A 24,195-nucleotide genomic window follows, 5' to 3' on the forward strand; every position below is an offset into this window, starting at 1 on the left:
CCCGCGTGGGCACTGCGCATGCGAATCCCGCCGGGGGTGGGGTGGGGTGGGTGAGTGGGAGCACGGACCCCGCCCCTTCGCGACTCCACGCGTGACGTCGCGGGGGGCGCTGGCCTCCGCCCGACTGCGAGCGGTGAGAGCGAGCGGCGGGCGGACCCGACGCTGCTAGAGCGGGAAGGGATGCGGGTGTTGAGTTTCTGCAGGAGGGGCTTTGCGGGGGAGGGGAGGCCTAGGAGCACCACCAGCCGCCGACCTTCAGGCTCTGCCCTCCCCCTTCCTGCCTTTTCCCCCTTTCCAGATGTTCAGGGACGGGAGTCAGGGCCGAGACTGAGCATTTGTGACACCTGCCTTTCCCTGGAGCCCTCCTTCTCCCCCTATGCCATATGTTTATCTCGCCTTCCAGATGTTGCTTTTCATCAGGCTGTTGCTTCTCGCCAGGGAGAGAGCACTCCACTTGGAGCAGGAGACGGGTTTCAGACCTTGGCCCTACCACTCCTTTGTTAAAGTGCCCGAGCCTCAGTTTTCTCCACAGTATTTTTGCCTTGCCTCACCTGTTTTGAAGATCAGTATGACCCAGAGAAATAGAAAGGAAATGGACATTTGTTCAGTTCCTGCAAGGCCAAGTACTATGCAGAGTGTTTTATCTGCCCCATTTAGTCCTCACTACTTGATGTTCTTAGAACTCCCATTTCACAGATTCTTAAGCTCACAGAGGTTCGCTGATTATTCTCACATAGCCAGTGAGTGGCAGAGGAGGACTCAAATTGAGTTTAGCTCCAAAGTGAAGTTCTTTTCATCAGACACTTCCCTTGTCTGGGCTATCAGCTGGAACTGTTCTTCAGCCAAACCCTAGCCCCAGAACAGCTGCTTCCTGAATTTCTCCCGCTGAGTATTCTCCTTTTCGAGTTCCTTTTTCCAGTACAGCGTGCTCTGCTCTGTTTCTGCCTTGATTACTTCAGAAATGAAATGCAGCAAACATTTATTGAGTGGTGCATGGAGATGAACATTTGAAGTCAAGAGCCTTGGGCTCTTGTCCTGGATCTGCCACTAAGTGGCTGTGTGGCCTTGGGCAAGTCCCTTGTCTTGGTGCTTTAGCTTCCCTTTACATAAAATGGGTAAGTGCCTTCTTACTGGCAGGCTCTTGTCCAGGTCTCCCTTCCTGTCCAGCAGGCTCTCCCTGGAGGCCCAGACCCCTCTGCTCCCCATGGGCAGCTGCCAGGCAGGGCACAACCTGCATCTCTGCCTGGCCCACCACCCGCCTCTGGTCTGTGCCACTTTGATCCTGCTGCTTCTTGGCCTTTCTGGCCTGGGCCTTGGTGGCTTCTTCCTCACCCATGAGACTGGCCTGCGCAGCCCTGACATCCCTCAGGTGAGTACTCACCCTCCTGCTCATCCTTCCCCTGCGGGCCAGCTCTTGCTGCTGATCTCCTCTCACCTCTCCCCACCTTCCTTTTGCACACAGGACTGGGTCTCCTTCTTGAGATCTTTTGGCCAGCTGACCCTGTGCCCTGTGAATGAGACAGTCACAGGGAAGTGGCATGGGTCTCACGTCGTGGGCTTACTGACCACCTTGAACTTCGGAGATGGTCCAGACAGGAACAAGACCCAGACATTCCAAGCCCAGGTCCAGGGTAGTCGATTGGGATTGAAAGGTGAGACCAAGGAGGACTGTGGGGTTGGATATCAGAACACTCAGGGGTGGGCCCTGCCTCTGACCTCACCATCCTGGTGACCTTGGGCACATCTCTGGGCCTTAGTCACTTCTGCTGTAATAGGACTAGATACTTTCACTGAACACAGTGCCCACTGTGTATGTTCTCTATAAATGTTTTCTCTTTCCCCTTTCAGCTTTTTTGTTGTTGTTGTTGTTTGTTTGACCATGTTGGTGTGCATGGGCTTTCTCTAGTTGCACTGAACGGGGGCTGCTCTTCATTGTGGTGCACAGGCTTCTTATTGCGGTGGCTTCTCTTGTTGCAGAGCATGGGCTCTCAGTGTGCGGGCTTCAGTAGTCGCAGCACACAGGCTCAGTAGTTGCGGCACACAGGTTCTAGAGCGCACAGGCTTCAGTAGTTGTGATGTGCAAGCCTCAGTAGTTGTGGCACTCGGTCTCAGTAGTTGTGGCTCATGGGCTCTAGAGCCCAGGCTCAGTAGTTGTGGCACACAGGCTTAGTTGTTCTGCGGCGTGTGGGATCTTCTCCTGCATTGGCACGCAGATTCTTAACCATTGCACTGCCAGGGACGTCCTGAGGTTCTTTGAATCTATCCTTGACGGTATGATGAGATGGGCAAGATTTGACCTATAGTTCTTTCTCAACTGTCTTCATCCCTTGGGCCTTCTGTTAAAGGCACCTTCCTTTTCCTCAGCAATATCAGAGAAACGTGTTCTGTTTATTTAAACTGGTGTCTTTAGTGCCTGTTATGTGCTTAGCATAGCTCTCTGTGCTATGAACGGTAGAGAAAAATCAGACATCATCCATTCCCAAACTACTTAGAGTCCCCTGGGAAGATGATGAGTGAGAGTGAGTCAGGGGGTGCCATTAATTCCTGTATGAGATTTGGCCTCAAGTTCCTTACCTAAAAAATGTGGAAATGAAGAAGGAGGAGAGAAAGGTGGAATTCTTAGACTTTGGAGGTCCTTTCCAACACTGTCGTTCTAAGATTCTCCTATGAATTAATATGTGTATGTGTGTGGAGGCACACATATTGCCAGGTGAGAGTAGGGCTCTGTATTGCCAAGTGTACATGCGTGTGATCAGAGGGCAAGAGTAATGGAATATGTCTGATATATATAGACTCAGGACAGTTTCTCCTGTTCTTTTTTTTTTTTTTAATTATTCCTTTTATTTTTATTGGCTGCATTGGGTCTTTGTGCTGCAGGCTTTCTCTAGTTGTGGCGAACAGGGGCTACTCTTCATTGTGGTGCACGGGCTTCTCATTGCAGTGGCTTCTCTTGTTGCGGAGCACGGGCTCTCGGCACGCGGGCTTCAGTAGTTGTGGTACACGGACTTGGTTGCTCCTCGGCATGTGGGATCCTCCTGGAGCAGGAGTCGAACCCGTGTCCCTTTGCATTGGCAGGTGGATTGATAACCACTGTGCCACTAGGGAAGTCCCTCTCCTTTTCTTTTCATGTAAAAAACATTATATATATATATGTGTATATATATATATATATATATATATATATATATAGTAGCTTTATTGAGATAAGAGTCACATGCCATAAAATACAGCTATTTAAAATGAACAAGTGAATGGCTTTTTTATATTCACAAAAGTGTGCAACCGTCACTACTATCAATTCTAGAACATTTTCATTACCTGCTAAAGAAATCCTGTTCCCATTAGCATGCACTTGCCTTTTTCTCCTAACCTCCCAGCCCTAGGCAACCAGTAACTACTTTCTGTCTCTGCAGATTTGCCTCTTCTGGACATTTCATATAATATGTTGGTCTTTTGTGACCGGCTTCTTTCACTTAGCATAATGTTTTCAGGTTCATCCATGTTGTATAATATGTTAGTACTTCATTTCTGTTTATTGCTGAAGAGCATTCACTATATGCATACTCCACATTTTATTTCTCCATTCATCAGTTGATTGACATTTGGATTGTTTCTGCTTCTTGTCTCTTATGAATGGTGCTGCTGTGAACACGCATGCACAGGTTATTGCATTATCATATGCTTTCATTTCTTTTGGGTCTATACCTAGGAGTGGAATTTCTGGGTCATATGGTAACTCTATATTTAATCTTTTGATGAACTGCCAGACTGTTTTCTAAAGTGGCTGTACCACTTTATATTTCTGCCAGCAATGTATGAGAGTTCTAATTTCTTCACATCCTTACCAACACTGGTTATTACCTGGTTTTTTGACTATAGCTGTCCTAGTCAGTGTGAAGTGATATCTAACTATGGTTCTGATTTGCATTTTCTTTTTTTAAATTTTATTCAAGTGTAGTTGATTTACGAAGTTGTGTTAATTTCTGCTGTACAGCAAAGTGATTCCGTTATACACATACATTCTTTTTCTTTTCCATTATGGTTTATCACAGAATATTAAATATAGTGCCCTGTGCTATACAGCAGGATCTCATTGTTTAGCCATCCTGTATATAATATTGTAGTTTGCATCTGCTGATCCCAAACTCCCAATCTTTCCCTCTCCCACCCCATTCCCCTTGTCAACCACAGGTCTGTTCTCTATATTTGTGAGTCTGTTTCTGTTTCATAGATATGTTTGTGTCGTATTTTAGATTCCACATATAAGTGATATCATATGATATTTGTCTTCCTCTTTCTGACTTATTGCACTTGCTGTGATCATCTCTAGGTCCATCCACATTGCTGCAAATGGCATTATTTCATTCTTTTTTATGGCTGAGTAGTATTTAGGTTGTTTCCATGTCTTCGCTATTGTGAATAGTGCTGCTATGAACATAGGGGTGAATATATCTTTTTGAGTTATGGTTTTGGCTGGATATATGCCCAGGAGTGGGATTGCTGGATCATTTGGCAACTCTATTTTAATTTTTTTAAGGACCTTACATACTGTTTTCCATAGTGGCTGCACCAATTTACATTCCCACCAACAGTGTAGGAGGGTTCCCTTTTCTCCACATCTCCTCCAGCATTTGTTATTTGTAGACTTTTCAATGATGGGCACTCTGATCGGTGTGAGGTGCTATCTCATTGTAGTTTCTTTTTTCCTTTTACAAAGAATTTTATTGAGATATAATTGACATACAATAAAATGCATATATTTAAAGTGTACAATTTGATTTTTTTCTTATTAGTCATCTATTTTTTTTTAATTTTTTTTTAAATTTATTTTTTTGGGGGGTACACCAAGTTCAATCATCTGTTTTTTTTTTTTTTATACAATCATCTGTTTTTAAACACATATCTCCATATTCCCTCCCTCCCTCAACTCCCCCCCACCCTCCCCCGAGTCCCCCCCACCCTCCCCGTCCCAGTCCTCTAAAGCATCTTCCATCCTCGAGTTGGACTCCCTTTGTTATACAACAACTTCCCACTGGCTATCTATTTAACAGTTGGTACTATATATATGTCTGTGCTACTCTCGCTTCGTCTCAGCTTCCCCTTCACCCCCCGCCCCCAGTCATCTATTTTATACATATTAATATATATATGGCAATCCCAATCTCAATTCATCCCCCCCCCACTGCTTTCCCTCCTTGGTGTCTATATGTTTGTTCTCCACATCTGTGTCTCTATTTCTGCCTTGCAAAGTGGTTGATCTGTACCATTTTTCTAGATTCCACATATATGCATTAATGAACGATATTTGTTTTTCTCTTTCTGACTTACTTCACTTTGTATGACAATCTCTAGGTCCGTCCATGTCTCCACAAATGATCCAATTTCTTTCCTTTTTATGGCTGAGTAATATTCCATTGTATATATGTACCATGTCTTCTTTATCCATTCATCTGTTGATGGACACTTAGGTTGCTTCCATGACCTGGCTATTGTAAATAGTGCTGCAGTGAACATTGGGGTGCATGTGTCTCTTCGAATTATGGTTTCCTCTGGGTATATGCCCAGTAGTGGGATTGCTGGGTCATATGGTATTTCTATTTTTAGTTTTTAAGGAACCTCCATATCGTTCTCCATAGTGGCTGTATCAATTTACATTCCCACAAACAGTGCAAGAGGGTTCCCTTTTCTCCACACCCTCTGCAACATTTACTGTTTGTAGATTTTCTGATTGTGCCTGTTCTGACCGGTGTGAGGTGATGCCTCATTGTAGTTTTGATTTGCATTTCTCTAATATTTAGTGATGATGAGCAGCTTTTCATGTGCATATTGGCCATCTCTAAGTCTTCTTTGGAGAAATGCCTATTTAGGTCTTCTGCCCATTTTTCGATTATGTTGTTTTTTTGTTTGAGTTGTATGAGCTGTTTGTATATTTTGGGAATTAAGCCTTATTGGTTGCATCATTTGATTTATACTTTCTTGATGACTAATGATATTGAACATTTTTTCATGTGATTATTGGCTATTTGTATAGCTTCTTCAGAGAAATATATATTCAGAGTCTTTGCCCATTTTAAAAATTGAATAATTTTTCTTTTAATTACTGAGTTGTAGGTGTTTTTTTATGTTTTCTAGATATAAGCCTCTAATCAGATATATGATTTACAAATTTTCTGTCTCATTCTCTGAGTTGTCTTTTCACTTTGTTGATGGTGTGCTTTGAAGCACAAAAGTTTTTAATTTAGATGAAGTCCAGTTTATTTTTTTGTTATTGTGATTTTAGTATTATACCTAAGAATACTGCCTAACCCAAGGTATAGGTTACTTCTGTATTTTCTTCTAAGAATTTGTAGTTTTAGCTCTCACATTTAGGTCTGTGACCCATTCTGAGTTAATTTTTTTGTGTATGGTGTGAGCATGGGGTCCAACTTTATCCATTTGCAGGTACTGTTCAGTTGTCCCAGCACATTTTGTTGAGAAGACTATTCTTTCCTCATTGAATAGCCTTGGCACGCTTACTGAAAAGCAATTGATCATAGACATATGGGTTTGTTTCTGGACTCTCAGTTCTATTCCACTGATCTATGTCTATGCTTATGCTAGTACCACACCGTTTTGATCACTGTAGCTTTGTAGTAAGTTTTAAAATCAGAAAGTGAATTCTCCAGCTTTGTTCTTTTTTTTTTTTTAAGATTGTTTTGGCTGTTCCAGATCCCTTGCATTTCCATATTAATTTTAGGATCGGCTTGTCTATTTCTGCTTCTGCATGGTTAGAAACAAAGTTATAGCATCATAGATTATTTCGGACCAAGTAAAAAAGTAATTACATATGATTGTATCATCTAAGCAATGATTGAGCACCTACTATGTACCAAGCATGGGGAATACAGAGATTTGTAAGATATGGATCCTCACCTCATATCACTCACAGTCTAGCAAGGATACAGATGTGAACAGAAGTAAATACCTTTCAGTGTGTGCAATAGAACACAAGGTACAGTGAGAGTACTCATAAGTTCATCAAGCAGGGATGTGAAGACAGGCTTTTCCAAGGATACAAGGCTTGAGCTGAGGCTTGAGGGAGGTTTAGGAATGTGCCTTTCCAGCCAGAGGGAAGAGCATATGCAAAGGCATGCAGAGGGAGATTATGGTGGCACATCTAAGAACTTCCAGGAGTTCAGTTTGACTGGTGGGGGGGGGAAGGAGTGTTGAATGAGTGGCAGAAGATGGGTCTCAAGAAGCAGGCAGAATCCCATGGAGAGTTCTTTGTGCCAAGCCAAGTTAGTTGGACTTTATCCAGTATATTCGGCTAGCTCAAGAGTTTAATCAGGAAAATAGTAGAATTTTGTTATTATTGTTCTTTTTTAAAAGGTCATACTCTGTTGGCTGACTGCCTGGAAGGAATATGTCCAGATGCACAAAGACCAGTTAGGAGGTGGTTGTGATAAAAAGATGATAAGAAAAACTGAGCTAAGACAGTGGTGTGAGGAAGGGGACCGATTTGAGAGAGTCGATAGAAGTGTGGGATGGATAGGATTTGGTGACAGCTAGGGAATGTAGAAGAAAGGGGGATTCTTTTACAGAATTTCACATGTGTGTTTCTCACTTGCAATTATGATGTATATACTGGTTTGTATTTCTTTTTTCACTTTATGACATCATGTTTTTTGTATTACTGAATGGCCATAGCTATTATTTTAATGGATGTAAATTGATCTGTTAATTGGTTAGGCCGTCATTTGCTAATCCTTTCTCTACTGATAAACATTTATTTATTTATTTATTTATTTAGGCCTTCGTTGCTGCACCTGGGCTTTCTCTAGTTGTGGCAAGTGAGGGCTACTCTTCATTGCGGTTCATGGGCTTCTCATTGCGATGGCTTCTCTTGTATACTCTAGGCACGTGGCCTCAGTAGTTGTGGCTCTCAGGCTCTTCAGTGTAGGCTCAGTAGTTGTGGCGCATAGGCTTAGTTGCTCCGTGGCATGTGGGATCTTCCCAGACCAGGGATCGAACCCGTGTCCCTTGCATTGGCAGGCAGATCTTAACCACTGTACCACCAGGGAAGTCCCTATTGATAAACATTTTTATTGTTTTCTATTTTGGGGTATTTTTTATGAAATCAGAATGAACATTTGGTATACTTTGCATTTTTCTTTTGAATCCTTTTCTTTGGATTAGTTTCTACAAGAGGTATTATTGAGTCAGAGTATGGGCACTTTTTTTAATATACAAATTCATTTTACTGTGGATTTAGACTACACAGAAGTATAGAAAACAAATGTAAAAGTCCTCCCTACCTCCCCTGCAGAGTCCACAGTTTGATGGGCATCCTCTCAGTCCCTCCCTTTCTCCATTTAAAATTGCAACAGAAACAGCCAAATTGTCTTCTTCTAAATGTGTTACCAGTGGAGAGTGTGCATTTCTCCACATTCAGCAACTCTTATTATCACTCTTTAATTTTTATCAATTTAATGGTCTAAGGAATTACCTGATTTTTTTAAAAATTAATTTATTTTTGGCTGAGTTGGGTCTTCATTGCTGCTCTCGGGCTTTCTCTAATCGTGGCAAGTGGGGCTACTCTTCATTGTGGTGCATGGGCATATCAGTGTGGTGGCTTCTCTTGTTGGGGAGCACAGACTCTAGGCACGTGGGCTTCAGTAGTTGTGGCTCATGGGCTTCAGTAGTTGTGGCTTGTGGGCTCTAGAGCACAGGCTTAGTAGTTGTGGCTCAGGGGCTTAGTTGCTCCATGGCATGCGGGATCTTCCCAGACCAGGGATTGAACCTGTGTCCCCTGCATTGGCAGGCGGATTCTTAACCACTGCACCACTAGGGAAGTCCTGCCTGATTGTTTTAATTTGCTTTCCTCTGATTGCTAGTGAAGTTGAGCATCTATTTATAGGGTTATTGGCCATTTTCATGTATTCTCTGAATTTCCTGTTCATATCCTTTACTTACTTTCCTTTTAAGTTATTTTTCTTTATCTTCTGAATTCTTTTTAGAAGATCTTCATACATTCTGGATAGTAAACCCTTTTGCCAAGTAAATATGTTATAGGTATTTTCAACCATTCTGCCATTCTGTTACTTGTTTTTTTTTTGTTTTGTTTGTTTTTTTTTAACTTATCTTTCATTGTATACAAACCTTTAATTTTTATGGAATTTATTGCTCTTGTCCTCTGCTCAGACTTTTAAGTGTTGTGTCTTTTTTTGGAAGGCCTTTCTTCCCCACTTTAAAATTAAAAAATATTCTTCTGTATTTTCTTTTAATACTTGCTTTGGTTTTTGTTTTGTTTTCGTTTATTTGAATGTCAGGTGACAGTCTAACTTTTTTTCCCAAATGGAAATTTTCCCAAGGCCATTGACTGAGTAAGCCATCCTTTTCCCACTAATTTGAAATGAGATGTGACCCTTTTAATGGATTTGGGTACCTAGTGGAAAACTGCTTTCTTCAGAAGAACAAACTAGTTTATACACATTGACATCAGCAACGTGTATCAGTTTTGCTGCAGCTTTCTGAGAATTGGTATGATTGTTTTATTGATTGTGAGCTAATTTAAATTAATTTTTGTATATATTAGTACACAGTTATTTTCATTTCTCAATGATGTAAATGACGGTATTAAAGGATTTTATAGAATAGAATCAATGCCAAAATAGGAAGTAGGTACAGTAGGAAGCCTACAGAAATGAATAGATGTCTAAAGATGAATGGCTCCCTGCATTTTCTTACATCTCCTCCCCTGTGCCTCTCATAGGATCTTCTGCATCAGATCTGGTCCTCATTACAGCCAGGGTGACCACAGAAAGGACCCCAGGAACCTGCCTGTATTTTAGTGCTGCTCCAGGAATCCTGCCCTCCAGCCAGCCACCCATGTCCTGCTCGGAGGAGGGAGCAGGAAATGCCACCCTGAGCCCTAGGATGGCTGAGGAGTGTGTCAGTGTCTGGAGCCACGAAGGTCTTGTGCTCACCAAGTTGCTCACCTCGGTAAGAGCCTCAGATTGTTGGGCTTTCATAAACTGCCATGCTGAATGCTGTGTCTTGAAGGCTTCTGGAGGCAGTTCTACCTAGTAGAAAAATCACAGGCTTTATTATCCTGCCTCAGAGGCTGTGTGACCTTGAGCAAGCGTGTGGGTCTCTCTGAGTGTCAGCTTCCTCATCTGTAAAATAGAAAACACGATACCATCTCTAATACCAACAAATAAGGATAAGTGAGAATGAATGTGAAGTGCCTAGTACAATGCTTGGTACACAATAGAGAGTGGCTAAATGACAGCTATTACTATTAACAATTGTCTTTAGATACAATAAAACATGATCTTCACGTCAAAGGAATTCAGAAACTGTAATAAGAGGCAGAATGGGCTAATTGCTATCATAAGGATGTGAGCAAAGTGTTATTCAAACAGAGTAAGGACCAATTAACTCTAACTTGAACATTTATGGAGAGTGCTTCACCAAGAAGGTGGCATTTAAGAAAGGGAATTATTTATGGTAGTTTATAATGTACAAAGTGCTTTCAGGTTCATTATCTCATTTGATCTTAAAATAACCTTTTGAGGTAGCTGTTATTATCCCATTTTACAGATGAGGAAACAGACTTAGAGGTAGTGAATTGCCCCAGGCCACACAACTGGTTAAGTGGCAGAGCCACGATCGCATCCTACAGTCTTCTGACTTCTACGTCCCAGGCTTATTCTGCCCTGTCAGGATGATCCTTGAAGAATGAGGAAGACTTGGGCAGGAATGCAGTAGAGGGGGTTCAGGAGAGGGGAGATACATTCCAGGCAAAGGGACCAGCATGAGCACACAGGCCTAGGGATTGAAAAGTGTTCAGTCTTCAGGGGCATGCCACAACGAGGGCTTAGGAATGACTTAGGGGAAGAGGCAAAAGAGTTGCAGGGGCCAGGTCGTGAGGCACCGCGATGTCTAGCTGAGATGCTATGACTTGATACTGCAGGCCATGGAAGTCACTGGTGCTGGGTGACAAGACTGGCTAAGTGCAGGAACAAGACCAGTTAGCAGGCTGCTGCATACTCTTCTTTCACATTTGCCAAGACCCTGGTGAGGAACATGACCTGGGAGCTTGGAATCAGAGATCTTGGTTTCCAGTCCTGGCACCGCTTGCACGTTCCAAAATGTAGACAATAGTGAACTTTCCTATCTCCTGGAGTCATTATGGGGGTTCAGTTTAATGTTTGGGTAAGAAAGCAGTTCACAGACCATTGAGACAAGTGCTAGCTTGTATGAAAATAAAGATAGAATTTTCCCTTTAGTTGCTCCCTGGCTGTGGAGAGCCCTCCCGCCATGGAGGTTTCTCTCCATAGCCCTTGGGCCGGGGGTATCTAAGATGCCTTCCCAAGGGAAGAGTCTCCACAGTCCCTCTCTCTCCATCATTCCTCCTCCCCTTCCTGTCCCCACCCCTAGGAGGAGCTGGCTCTGTGTGGCTCTAGGCTGCTGGTTTTGGGCTCCTTCCTGCTTCTCTTCTGTGGCCTTCTCTGCTGTCTCACTGCTGTGTGCTTCCACCCGCGCCGGGAGTCCCACTGGTCTAGAACACGGTTCTGAGGGCACTGGCCTAGTTCCTGTCTCGTTCTCAGGTAAGGTTCTCTGACTCAGTCCTCTGGGAATAGTGGATGGGGTGGGGGTGGCAATTGTAACTGAGAGCTATTCCTAAACAATATGGTTTGGCTTTACTTATTTTTGTACTTTATATATGTAGAATCATATTCTTTTGCAACTGACTTCTTTTGGTTAACATTCTGATTTTAAGATTCATCCATAGCTGTAGTTCACCTCCAAGTTCTTTGGCAGCAGTGGTGAATTAAGGGGGTTCACATTTGATGATGTGTCCTGGATATGAATCATGTTTGTCTTGCTTTTTGTCCTGAAATTCTACCCAGTTTTATGATGCAAATTTTGTAAAGTTCATCTTGTTCTGCTCAAAAGGATTGATGATGCCCTTTTACTGGACAAATACTCTGTGCCCAAGCACTTCACACGCACCCTCTCTTTTACATTAGCCATCATTGCATTTAGAAAAAGTTGATTCTGCTAACATTTCATTTAGAAAAAGTTGATTCTGATCTTTGGAGGGACACAGCCTCCAAGTGTAGGTGGGACATATTGGCTAACTAGTCTGTCAGCCCATTAAGGTAAAAAAAAAATTCTATAAAAAAGTCTCACCCTTTCAGGTGAGTCTCATATAACTTGAGAGTCATATATTGTGTACCCAGCTCTTAAACTGGGCTCAGCTTCAGCTGGCTGCTGTGCCCTAGCAAATAACTGTGGGATAAGAGGAAACAGTTCAGGCCCAGGGAAGGGCACTAACCAGAGAACTGGACCCTCAAGATCAACTTTGCTTATTTTGCTTAGGGCTAGGCCTGACTGCTCCAACCACCTATTTGGGATGGGAAAAGGTAGAACCCTCTCAGCCTTTCTTAGATCTGAGCAAACTGGGAAAGGAAGGTTTTCTGACTCCTGGCAGATCCTGGGGTCCTGAGGCCATCTCAGTTGGATTAAGTGCCTGTACCTATCTCTAGTTGTCACTTCCTCTGCTCCTTCCTCAATTTCTGCAGCCATCCCAGAGCTTCCTCCAAGGGCCCTCTGACCAGCCCTGTTTTTTTATTTTGTTTCTCTCCAGGTATGAATCAACTTCTTGGGCCTTGATTCTGAGTTGGAAGAGATGTTACAAAAAGTGGAGAGCTGGAATGTGGGGGGAAATAAAAGGTTTTTTTGCCCAGTGTTTCCCAGGGTATTTATTGGGGATTGGATTGAGGTGGGAATTTGAAGGTAGAGAGGCTTGGGAGGTTTGGGGGATTTTTCCTTGCTGACTCTTTAGTTTGGCTACAGGTTGGTATAGGGCATAAGGTTACTGCAGCTCTTGGGTATGGTCATGGAAATGCTTTGACATAAATGCAGTGTGACCTTGTGCAGGTCATGCTGCTGTGAAGGGCCTCAGTCTCCTGAAGGGATATGACATATTGAGTTTTCTCAGCAAAGATTCCTTGCACTTGGGAGCCCACCTTCAGGCCGGACAGTTACTAACCAGGACGGTCCGTTTTCCCGCCTTTTCCGCGCCCAGCAGCATTCTTCCCTTAACGCCTCCCAGCTTCTACCCTGCACGCAGGCGCGTATCACGGCTTCTTTTTTCTTCCACCCGCGCCCCCTCAAAGCTTCCCCTAGCAACAAGCTCGAGCTCCGCGCTAAGGCGGGGCGAGCGCATGCGCCGCAGCCCTTTCCACCACCAGTTGTCGGACAGTGCGTTGGGCTCCTCCCCCTCCAAGACTAGCCCTTCTCCCCGCCTCCTCCCATCCAGGGTCCGCGTGGCGGGGCGCGCGCGCACTCTGGCTGGGTTGCTGCCCAGCCCTCTGGCCGTAGCAGCAAGGAGAGAGGGGCGGTGCTATTTCCTTTGGGGCCCCGCCCCCCTGGCCCGGCGTCCCTACCGCGCCTGCGCGCTCCCGCCCGGTCTCCATCTTGGAATTGGGAGGAAGAGGGAGAGGGAGACCGGGACGAGACCGGGGCTGTGGTGCGGAGAGAGGCTAAGACTGAGAAGAGGAGGGGGAGAGAGGGCACGGGGACCGCCCTTAGCTACAATCTTTCAGCTGTCCTCGGGAGAGAGAAGGGGAGAGGGAGGGGGCCGGGGCGGGAGTGGGGGCTGTCACCCTCGGACCCCGGCGTGAGAGGGGCCGTGCGGTCGGACGTCCTCGGGGTAGGCCCCCTGTCGGTGGCCGAAGACCTGGGGCTCAGTCCTCTCGGTCCCGAATTTCCGGGCTTGACCCCACGCTTCTCAAATATCCGGGTATCAGCCCCCGAGGTTCCAGATATCCGGGACTCGGGTCCCAACGTCTCTAAACCTGGGGCTCTGTTTCATAGGATTTCAAGTATCTGGGGTTCAGGACCCTGCGTGCACCAGTATCCGGGGTTCATTCCCCACGAGTTCAAATATCAGATTTGGCCTCACCCCGTTCAAATATCTGGGGTTCAGACCCCACAATCAGAAATCCGGGATTCAGCAACTGTCACCCTCGAGGAGGAGGAGGACTGGACCGCGAGGTCAGATCAGGTTGTCACCCCCTCCCCTCCAGGGGAGGCTTCCCGGGCCCGCCCCTCAGGAAGGGCGAAAGCCGAGGAAGAGGTGGCAAGGGGAAAGGTCTCCTTGCCCCTCTCCCTGCTTGGCAGAGCCGCTGGAGGACCCCAGGAGGAGGCGGAGGCGCTGGGGCATCATAGTGACCCCTACCAGGTGAGACACTGGATGCAGGGGCGCGGGTCCCTGTGTCTGGCTTGAGAAGAAAGGGTGCTTCTTTCTGGGAAGCCTGGGCCTGGGTAGGCTCTCACCTCAGGATGGGGAAGCCCAGCTGGGCCAGTGGTCAGCTTCTGTCTAGCCTTGCCTTCTGCTGCCACCCTCTTCCCCTTCCTCGTCCCTTCATTATGTCTGGTTGATGGGGGACCTCAGGTGACAGGGTCTCTGATGTCTCAGAGGTCACGCCCTGCGGTGCTTGAGCTAATCAGATGGGTTTGCACCCTTCTGGTCTAATCCCTGTTCACTTTGCCCCTCACAGCTATCCCTTTCTTATTGTAACTCTCTCTCCGCTGGGGTGTTAATTCCTATGCCTCTGGTCCCCATGGTGGGTTTGCTTATCTGTTTTTTAGGCATGGTCTGGTTGGGTTTCTTGTCCTTTCAAGGAAGTGTATGTGTACATTTGTGTTTCGGGGTGCTTGGCAATATTTCCCCTCACCTATGTTACCTTCAGCCTCTAGCTGTGATGGTATAAGTAATCTTATTTGCCAAGTGATTTATCATTTACAAAGTGCTTTACATCTATTCTCTCCTGTGACCTCTCCCCCTCCCATTCATCTGATGGGGGGGTGGTCTTTTATTGCATTCTTCCCATTTTACAGTTGAAAACATTGAGGCCCAGAGAGGTTGCCCAAGGTCACACAGTGGCCGAATCAGGATTTGAACCCAGGTCCTTGATCAAGTCCCGCCCATGCTCCATTCCTGTCTGTTGTCATCTATTCTGTGCTTAGGTTTAGCCAGGGGTCCAGAGTAGAATGCGTTGGGGTGAGATTTAAGAATGGGAGGGAAAAGAGCTTCCTTTTTAAGAGGGCTATACTCAGAAGCTTTTGCTGTTGGGAGGTTGTGGCTCCTGCTTCTACCTCGTGGGTTTTTCTCTCTACTGTGACCTTCATCTTTGCTCTGATCCCAGTCTTTGGCCTGGGTTCCTGAGAGGACTGTCTCTTCTGACAAATGATAGTGGTGTCTCTTAACAGTTAAAGCCAAGCTGCCCGGAGGGGTAGGATGATCCCCAAAGTATTAAAGCCTTGGTGTGGCGACTCTGGAGGCAGGAAAGGAAAAATCCATATGCTGAGTGTCTGCTTAGTGTTCCTAAGTATGAGATCTCATTAAAAATTTCACAACAGTTCCACACTGTAATCCATTTTACTGAGGAGAAGACCAAGTGTAAGGAACTTACTCAAAGCCCTGTTGCTGTACATTGCAGATGAAATGCACTGGTGGTGTAGCTTAGGGCAGACAGGCTTGGGTTTCCTCGTCTGTAAAATGGAGATAACGTTGTCCGTTTTAAAAGGTGGTTATGATTTAGCACAGACCTTGGCAATCACTCAAATGTTTGTTATTTGAGGAGGAGGCCCCTTGTGATGTTTTTCTGGCATCTCTTATATGTGACCTGGGGTCCTCGGTTGGCATTCTTGGTTGAGTGCTGGTAAGGAGGTCAAGAAGATTCCTTTGGCAAGTTGTGAGCACCTGCTTCTGTGTGTGGGTGTGTGGTGGGGGTGAGGGGTGCTTGGCAGGGTTGCTGGCAGGAGACTGGAGAAAGGGGCCTGCTTGGAGCAGCCTGGGAGCTGCTTGGGGCTGGGCTGAGGGCAATCAATCAATCTCCCAGGCTATTCTGAGCCCTCTGCACCCTGGGGGCCCACCAGAGAGCCTGGCTTACTCCTTGCCCTCCAGCTTCCAGTTGGGCTGAGGAGACAAAATTAACAACACAACAGGAAACAATGCAGGACAGAATATAATTACATGCTAAATTGTTAGGTGCTTTTAAGGAGCTAGAACTCTGCCCTGGGAGTCCAGCTCTGCTGAAAACTCCTTTGTGCCTAAATTCCAACAAGTCCTTATCCAGGAGCTTGGCCTGGAATCCCCTCAGGGGGTCTTGGCTCTGAAGTACTGCTAGAGTTTTCAGTACATTTCTGGCTGGGTGCTCTAGTTCTCCCCAAGGGCTTGGGGTAGTCAAGGGAGGCTTCCTGGAGGAGGGGAAGTGGTTGAGAGAGTCATGAGTACGCAGGTCTGACTGGAGAGAAGATCCTGTTCTCTTACCCTTGGAGAAGTCCTTCCTTTCTGTGCCTCAGCGATCTCATCCGGGAAATGGTGCTCACGATCCAGCCCAGCTTGCTTCATAGGACTGTTCTGAAAACAGTGGCAGAGGACCAGCTTGGGGCAAGTCACTTAACCCCTCTGAGTCCCTTTCCTTGTCTGTAAAATAGGGGTAATAGTAACACCTCATTCGGTTGTGGTGAGGATTGAATGAGAGATAATACATATAAGGTGCTTATATATATGCTCAGTAAATGTTTTTTGTACCGCAAATGCCCTGTATCTGTGTGATGCATATGCCATTGGACCAGACAAGTAAGGCAGCCCAAATCGCAGGCCCCCAGAGCCAGGCGCCATTTCTGTCCCTGTCCTTCCCATTCTAGATCTCCTGCCTGCCACGGTGTCCTTAGCCCTTTTTGAGAGCGAGTCTCCTGGCCCCTGTGGGCCAGTACCCACTTGTAACAATGGCCGGATTTCCACTGCCTCCGGCCTTGGCTGTTTCCTGCTCTCTTCCAGAGTGTGAGAGGTTGAGGGAGGAGGGGGCCTTAACGCCAAGGGGAACAAGAAATATTTGGGGCATGGGACTTGTAGGACAGGACACTTAGGGACCTTGGGTTCTGGCTGGGAGGCAGAATCTTTTATTTTTTAGGGGAGATTTAGGGGTTGTAGGGAAATGGAACTTGTTGAGGGCTGAAGGGGTTGGTGAGGATGCTGAGTTCCCAGTCTTCCTGCAGTTTTAGGGACTCCAGGGACCCAGCCCCCGTGCTCTGGTTGCTAGGGCAACTTCTTTTTTTTTTGAGCTTTGATGTAGTTCCTAATCTCCCCCTGCCCTTCCTTAGTAGTGCCTCCCCCTCATCGAACTAAGGGAGGAGAAGGCAGAAACTTGAGGGGCCCCTTTCTCTCTCTGAGGGCCTCATCTTTGTTCTAAGAGTCCCATCTTTTTGCCAGGTCAAGCCCCACTCTCAGGGCCCCCAGGGGCCACCATGCCAGCTGGGGGCCGGGCCGGGAGCCTGAAGGACCCCGATGTGGCTGAGCTCTTCTTCAAGGATGACCCGGAAAAGCTCTTCTCTGACCTCCGGGAAATTGGCCATGGCAGCTTTGGAGCCGTGTACTTTGTGAGTTGAGGCTTGGGATGGTGGGGCAGGGACTGTCTCCCCACTGTCACACCAGGCTTCCCTGCCCTCTCTTACTGGGCCAGCAAGTCTTCCTGCTACCCAGAGCTCACTGGGGGACTTCACTACCTTCTGGTCTGGTCCTCTAGGCCCGGGATGTCCGGAATAGTGAGGTGGTGGCCATCAAGAAGATGTCCTACAGTGGGAAGCAGTCAAATGAGGTAGGTCAGGCTTGACAGACTGGGTAGGAGGCAAGGGACCCCAGTCTCAAGATGCAGGCTAAGTAAACCTCTCCTCCCCTGACCTCTCAGAAATGGCAGGACATCATCAAGGAGGTGCGGTTCCTACAGAAGCTCCGGCATCCCAATACCATTCAGTACCGGGGCTGTTACCTGAGGGAGCACACGGCTTGGGTGAGCTGGCCCCCTGACTCTGCCCTGATCTTTGTTCTCAGTACTTAGGCCCATCCATATCCTGGTCTAGTCTGTTAAGTGGGCCCTGTTCAGGTGTCGTTGTGCAGATCTTGGGAAGGAGGAAATCTCTCCCAATCTCTTTAGTCCTCAGAGAAACTCGTAAGTAGCATTGTACGTCCAGAAGGAGAGGCTGCAAAGTGACATAGACTATTAGCAGTTGAAAGGGGGCATGTGGACTGGAGGAGCTGGAGATTGAATGATGGGATTCAGATGGAGGTGGTAGTGATGTCTTGGCTCTTTCTAAGGGAGGTCCTGACTCCAGGGACTTCCCCCACCCTCTCATTTTCTCAGTTGTTGTTTCTCCCTATTATCATCCTGGGGGCATTGCTTGAGTAGAGGCCAGGCAAGGAAGCCCTCTGTTTTGGATTTCTCCCTGAGGGAGATAGGCCAGGGGTGGCCAGATCTGCTGATCTCTGACCCTTGATCCTTCCATAGCTGGTGATGGAGTATTGCCTGGGCTCAGCTTCTGACCTTCTAGAAGGTAAGTGATTCTTTGGGCAACAAGTGGGAGAATGGAGAAGAACAGAGAAGCTGTAGGGGAAGGGTTAAGGGGGGGTGGATCCAGTCCCACCCTTGGGCTCCCTCAGTTTGATGTTTTTCCCTTACTCCCCAGTGCACAAGAAGCCCCTTCAGGAGGTGGAGATTGCAGCTGTGACCCACGGGGCCCTTCAGGGCCTGGCTTATCTGCACTCTCACAACATGATCCATAGGTACAAGCAGCACTGTCGATGGCTGGGAGGCGGTGCTCTCTGTATCACTTCTCATTCTGCTGGGCTATAGTCTTCTTGGATACTTGGTGCAAAAGGCCCTCCCCAGCCTTCCTGAGATGCACATCTTATCCCTGGGCTTTGCCTTTGGCAGGGATGTGAAGGCTGGCAACATCCTGTTGTCAGAGCCAGGCTTGGTGAAACTGGGGGACTTCGGCTCTGCATCCATCATGGCACCTGCCAACTCCTTCGTGGGCACCCCGTACTGGTGAGTGGGAGTGGTGGTGCATGGAGAGAGCTCCCAGGATGTTGGGAGCAGGAGTGGGCAGGGTCTGGGCGGATGATGAGCCTCTCTCTCCTGACCATTCTCCCAGGATGGCTCCAGAAGTAATCCTGGCAATGGATGAGGGGCAGTACGATGGCAAGGTGGATGTCTGGTCCTTGGGCATAACCTGCATCGAGCTGGGTAAGGACATTCTCCTCTTGGCTCCCTTATCCTCTTTTCTCACCACTCCTTTCTCTTTTTCTTGCTATCCCCACACCATCCCATCCTTTGAGACCTCCAGGCATCTGTCCATTTTGAGTCTACCCTTGATCCCCAGTACAGGCAGCTGTCAAATCCGCCATTTCTTAGACCTGAAGATTTGAAAGCATTCATCTTTTCCTGTCTACTACTCTAGTTCTAAATCTTTTTTGAGTGCCCACTGTGTGCCACACACTGTGCTAGGAGGTCCTGGGGGTATAGCAGTGAATGAGGTTCCTGCCCTCCTGGAACTTACATTTAAGTTGGAGAAATAGGCATGTTTTCTCTCAATGTAGTAAAAGCTGAATGGAGCAGATACAGGAGCAGTACAACCAAAAAACAAGGGACTTGACCTAGTTAGGGGCTGAGGAAGGTCTCCTTGTAGCAAAGATGTCTAAACAGAACCACGAGACAAATAATACGTAGTTGTTGAAAGACTGTAGGGAAAAGCATTCCAGATAAGAGAGAGAAGAGCATAGCTGGGGAACTGAGGCTAGCTTCAGTTGTTTGGAATATAGCATGTATTGATTGTAAAGAGCAGTGAGTGATAAGGCCAGAAAGTTAGGCTCATTGAGTTCACGAGGTCTTGCGTTGAGGTTCTCATCTCTGCCAGCCAGTGGTACTGAAACAGCTGTTTTAGTGAGATGTTTGCAAGGCCCCCAACATAGTACCAGGCACAAAATAGTTGCCCAGGAAAGAAATGCTATTAATTACTCTTACCAGCAACTTCTGCAGTCACCTTTTCCACTGCCAGTCTCTTCTTCCTTCCAGTCTCTTTTATGTCAGAGACGTGCTGTTGTTTTCTCTCCTCCTCAGAGCCATCAGTGGCTCCCTGTTGCGTTCAAGACCAAGGCCATCCCCTTCTTTAATTATACCAAGCTAAAGGCTCTGCTTCCTAAAGGCTGGCTTTCCGCTTCACAGGTTCTGAATTTTTCCTCTTAATTATTTTTGTTTGTATTGTGTCCTCTGTCCGAGGTTGGAGATTTGGACTTGCCTTTCACTCCATCTGCACGTGCCCACATTTACCATTTAAGGGCATGACCAGACAGGCAATAGAAATATGTGAAGCAGGCCAGATGTAAGAAAAACCTAGAGCTGTCCATTTTATTCCTAGTTTTTGGTAGAGACATGGGTACAGGAAACTATTTCTCTAACTATTGAAAAAACCCGTCCGTCTGTATTATAAATGGGAACTGATGCTCAGTATCAGAGAAGCAGTATGGAGGCGACTGTGGCACACTGGAGGTTGCTGTGCCCACATGAAGAGGGCAGCTGTTGCTTAGCTCCAGCCCACTGTTACGCAGGAACGTGGGCTCCATTTCAGCAGATCTAATTTTTTAAGAGAACCTGGAAATTTGGGTTATTATTATTGTCAGAATTTAAAAATCACTGTTTAGGGCAAAACCAAAAACAACACAGAGCATTTGTCTGGGCCACAAGGGGCTTCTGGCTTGCAACTTTTGATCTAGGGCCTGCCTCCAGTATCCCTTTTTCCCAAAGCCCTTCCCTGTATCCCCTGAGAATATACCAGGTTGAAGGCCCACCACATACCCAGCTTCCCAGCCGTTTACCTCTTTCCCTCTTGTGCCAGTTAGCACTTTGAACTTGATGTTATTTGTTCAATCCCATTTAATTTTCCCTGTTAGACTGGAAGTTCCTTGAGGTTAGGGCCTGTCTATTGTTTTTCTTTTTCTCATAATACCTAAGCGAGTTTTTTGCTCTCGTTTGGCACCTAATAAATATTAGTTGGGCCGGCAACTGAATGTGCTGCCTTCTGCCTTCATTTGTGCTTTTACATATGTTGTTTTCTTTGATCTCGGTTCCACCTGTTTTCCGTGGAGAAGATGGGTGTTGCATCTTATAGGGGAAGGAGTTAATTGAGATTATGGGAATTGCTCGGGGTCATGGAGCGAGGAAGTCAGGGAGCTGGGGTGTGAACCCAAGTCTTCTGATTTCCATTTCAGTCTTCTCTGCCCACCTGCCACTGCTCACCTTCTCCCCCTTGACCTTTCTCTATAGCGGAACGGAAACCACCGCTGTTTAACATGAATGCGATGAGTGCCTTATACCACATTGCACAGAACGAGTCCCCCGTGCTCCAGTCAGGACACTGGTGAGGACTGGGATTCCTGGGCCCAGGGGTTAGGCCATAGGGGGTAAGGCTGCCTGACTAATGCCCTCCCCACCCTTACCCTCCTGTGACTTCTAGGTCTGAGTACTTCCGGAATTTTGTCGACTCCTGCCTTCAGAAAATTCCTCAAGACAGACCAACCTCAGAGGTTCTTCTGAAGGTGAGGGCTCACTGGCCTAGCATTCTCCTAGAACTGTTGCTTGTTGGAGCCACAGAAACTCCTTAATGAAATTAGCGGTTCCTGATTCTTCCTCCACCGAGAACTTCATTCGTGAATTCCCATCCACAGTGCCCAGTGGACTCTTGTGTTTTGCAAGATTTTGGATATCAGACTGCCTTTATTTATTAAGTAATAATTTGTTTTCCCATCTTTTGTTAATCAAAGATATATATAATTGCCAGCCAGAATTTCTGGTCAGCGTGCGATAACCAGGGTTACCACACTGATCTGATGTAATTCAAGCCAAAAGCCTGTGTAGCCTTGTCGTGGGTAAATGTATGACTTCTCTTAGGTGTTTTGTGAGTTATCAAAAGTAGAGAGGCCCCCATTCCCTTCAGAGAGCCATAGGAGCCTAAGGACCCCTAATAGGGAACTGACTTAGATGGTCTACTCTGACCTGCTTGTTTTGTAATTGTGGGATGCCTTATGAGGCCCAGAGAGGCCTCGTGACATGCCCAGGGGCACAGAGCACTTTGATGGAAGACCTGGACTAGAATCCAGATCTGGCTGTTCTTGCCTGTCAGCCATGCCTGGAGGAACAAGAGACTGCCTGGAGGAACAAGAGACTGTCTGGAGAGCAGAAACGGGGTGGTAAAAATTAATGTGGGAGGAGGGGTTGGGACAAGGCCAGCATCAACCTGTGGTGGGCATGGGCCCAAAGGAGTGCCTCAGGCCAGAGGGGATGCCAAGCTCCATGGGATATTGGCATGCGGAGGGTGCTCGGCGGCAGGCCTCAGTGTTCTCTTTCCCCAGCACCGCTTTGTGCTCCGGGAGCGGCCACCCACAGTCATCATGGACTTAATCCAGAGGACCAAGGATGCTGTTCGGGAGCTGGACAACCTACAGTACCGCAAGATGAAGAAGATACTGTTCCAAGAGGCACCCAATGGCCCTGGCGCTGAGGCCCCAGAGGAGGAGGAGGTGACCCAGCCTGCCCTGCCACCCTTCTTCACCACCATGTTGTGCTTGCCTCCTAGCAGCTGTTCGGCCCCTCTTCCCCACCCCTCCTCATAACCCCTGTCTCCTTGTGCTACCTCCATATGCACATCCCTTGTCCTTCCCTTTTCCTGCCCAACAGCTTGTGTCCTGTCCACAGGAGGCAGAGCCTTACATGCACCGGGCGGGGACACTGACCAGTCTAGAGAGTAGCCATTCAGTGCCCAGCATGTCCATCAGCGCCTCCAGCCAGAGCAGCTCAGTCAACAGCCTAGCAGATGCCTCTGACAATGAAGAGGAGGAGGAGGAGGAGGAAGAGGAGGAGGAGGAGGAGGAAGGCCCTGAAGCCCGGGAGATGGCCATGATGCAGGAGGGCGAGCACACAGTCACCTCCCACAGCTCCATCATCCACCGGCTGCCGGTATGCAGCTCATCCTGAGTAGATGTGACAGCCTCAGGGCTGAGCCCCAGCTCTCCTGCTCAGGAATCACCCTGGTTCCCTGCTCTCCCTCCCAAGTGTGACTGTTCCTTCTCTAAGTCTGACTGGGTCTCCAGGGAACCCCCTCTGGGCCCATCGACCTCTGGGCCCATTGACCTCTGAGCCTTGGGCATTCCTTCCACCTTCCCTGCCTCTAGGGCTCTGACAACCTCTATGATGACCCTTACCAGCCAGAGATGACCCCAGGCCCTCTCCAGCCACCTGCAGCCCCGGCTCCCACCTCTACCACCTCTTCTGCCCGCCGACGGGCCTACTGCCGCAACCGGGACCACTTTGCCACCATCCGTACTGCCTCCCTGGTAAGTGCAGCCATCCTGCATGCCCCAAACTAAGTCCAGAACCTTCTCCCTGTGGCACATGATCAAGTCCAGATTCTACCCTCACTCTCTGTTGCTGTCGGTTGCCTTCTCACCTCAACCGTCTCACCTAAGCCCTCCCCTCTCCCCTTCCTTCTCCCAGTAGACTGTTTTGGTCACATTGTCCAACTGTTACTCCATTTTTGGGGCTGGACTTAAATAGCATCTCCTGGCATGCCTTCCCAGGCTCCTGGCCAGCCAAGTGCTTCATATCCTGTGCTGTGGTACTCCTGAACAGCATTACGACAGGTTTGCTGGATTCTGTGCCCCTAGAGGGCAGACATGGTGTACAGGTATATGCCTGTACCAGTAATTGGCCTTTAGGCCCACACACATGCCTGTATTTAATCCTTCCAGCTCTTCTGGGAAGTTGAGGGTATGACCCCATTTGTGAGATGAAACAGCTGTGTGGTTCTCAAATTCTGTAACCAGGACCTTGGTCCTCACCTAAAATAAAGTGATGATGATGTTTTTCTCAGTTCATAGAAAAAGGGATATACTTTTCCTAAAACATAGTGTTTGGTCCATACTTTTAGTAAACTTTTAGGTTACATTCCTGTTTAGCTGTCAGCTTCAGTGGTTCCCTTGGAGGCCACTGGTTGGTCTCGTATGCTCTCGTAACCTCTGCTTGGGGCTGGTGGTTCTTCTGGGACGCCTCTTCAGACCCTGTGGTGCTTGGTGCTTCGTGCTGCTGTGCAGAGATGGTCTGTGACTTCCAGGGGTTTGGACTCCTGGACTTGTTGCTGGTCCATTGACGTAGCCCCTTGACAATGGGATCTGAGCTCAAACTTCAGATGAGGACATCCAAGCCCAGTGTTCTTGTTATTCCAGTGTCCCATGGTCCATATTCTGGCTCCGTATCTGGGCTGGAAAAGCTCTTCAGTGTTTGCTGAAGGGGAAGGAACCATCACATA

At 47.3% G+C, this 24,195-nt stretch overlaps 2 protein-coding genes across 8 annotated transcripts in view; both read left to right on the forward strand.

Annotated features, from left to right (window-relative positions):
* On the forward strand, nt 1–17,406 carry TMEM219 (transmembrane protein 219). 5 transcript variants are annotated; one of them, XM_057695923.1, is made up of 6 exons: nt 1–133; nt 1,171–1,369; nt 1,463–1,652; nt 9,752–9,981; nt 11,422–11,591; nt 12,635–12,736. In XM_057695923.1, the coding sequence occupies exons 2-5, from the start codon at nt 1,205–1,207 to the stop codon at nt 11,557–11,559; spliced, it is 723 nt and encodes a 240-aa protein (XP_057551906.1). In that variant the 5' UTR covers nt 1–133; nt 1,171–1,204; the 3' UTR covers nt 11,560–11,591; nt 12,635–12,736. The 5 variants fall into 5 exon arrangements, with proteins under 5 accessions (XP_057551906.1, XP_057551908.1, XP_057551907.1 ...); XM_057695925.1 differs by having other exon boundaries at nt 6–133; nt 1,168–1,369; XM_057695924.1 differs by having other exon boundaries at nt 28–133; nt 1,150–1,369.
* Nucleotides 17,308–24,195, forward strand: part of TAOK2 (TAO kinase 2) — a 14,363-nt gene continuing 7,475 nt past the window's right edge. For 2 of the 3 annotated variants that reach the window (XM_057695917.1, XM_057695915.1), the window contains exons 1-12: nt 17,308–17,439; nt 17,586–17,657; nt 17,748–17,849; nt 18,345–18,390; nt 18,523–18,619; nt 18,771–18,884; nt 18,991–19,082; nt 21,159–21,252; nt 21,349–21,430; nt 22,244–22,411; nt 22,587–22,847; nt 23,063–23,224. In XM_057695917.1, the coding sequence (XP_057551900.1) occupies nt 17,308–17,439; nt 17,586–17,657; nt 17,748–17,849; nt 18,345–18,390; nt 18,523–18,619; nt 18,771–18,884; nt 18,991–19,082; nt 21,159–21,252; nt 21,349–21,430; nt 22,244–22,411; nt 22,587–22,847; nt 23,063–23,224 (1,422 nt within the window). Of the gene's footprint in view, nt 17,440–17,585; nt 17,658–17,747; nt 17,850–18,344; nt 18,391–18,522; nt 18,620–18,770; nt 18,885–18,990; nt 19,083–21,158; nt 21,253–21,348; nt 21,431–22,243; nt 22,412–22,568; nt 22,848–23,062; nt 23,225–24,195 lie in introns of all 3 variants that reach the window. The other variant, XM_057695916.1, reaches the window with a different exon arrangement.

Source organism: Hippopotamus amphibius, chromosome 9, assembly GCF_030028045.1.
Source record: "Hippopotamus amphibius kiboko isolate mHipAmp2 chromosome 9, mHipAmp2.hap2, whole genome shotgun sequence".
Classification (NCBI taxonomy): domain Eukaryota; kingdom Metazoa; phylum Chordata; class Mammalia; order Artiodactyla; family Hippopotamidae; genus Hippopotamus; species Hippopotamus amphibius.

Excerpts from the sequence above, each read along its gene's own strand:
- TMEM219 (XM_057695922.1), top strand. The coding sequence starts at position 1,112 with ATGGGTAAGTGCCTTCTTACTGGCAGGCTCTTGTCCAGGTCTCCCTTC. Across the intron at positions 1,370-1,462 it reads GCAGCCCTGACATCCCTCAG|GACTGGGTCTCCTTCTTGAG; the intron begins GTGAGTACTCAC and ends TTTTGCACACAG. Across the intron at positions 9,982-11,421 it reads TCACCAAGTTGCTCACCTCG|GAGGAGCTGGCTCTGTGTGG; the intron begins GTAAGAGCCTCA and ends CCCCACCCCTAG.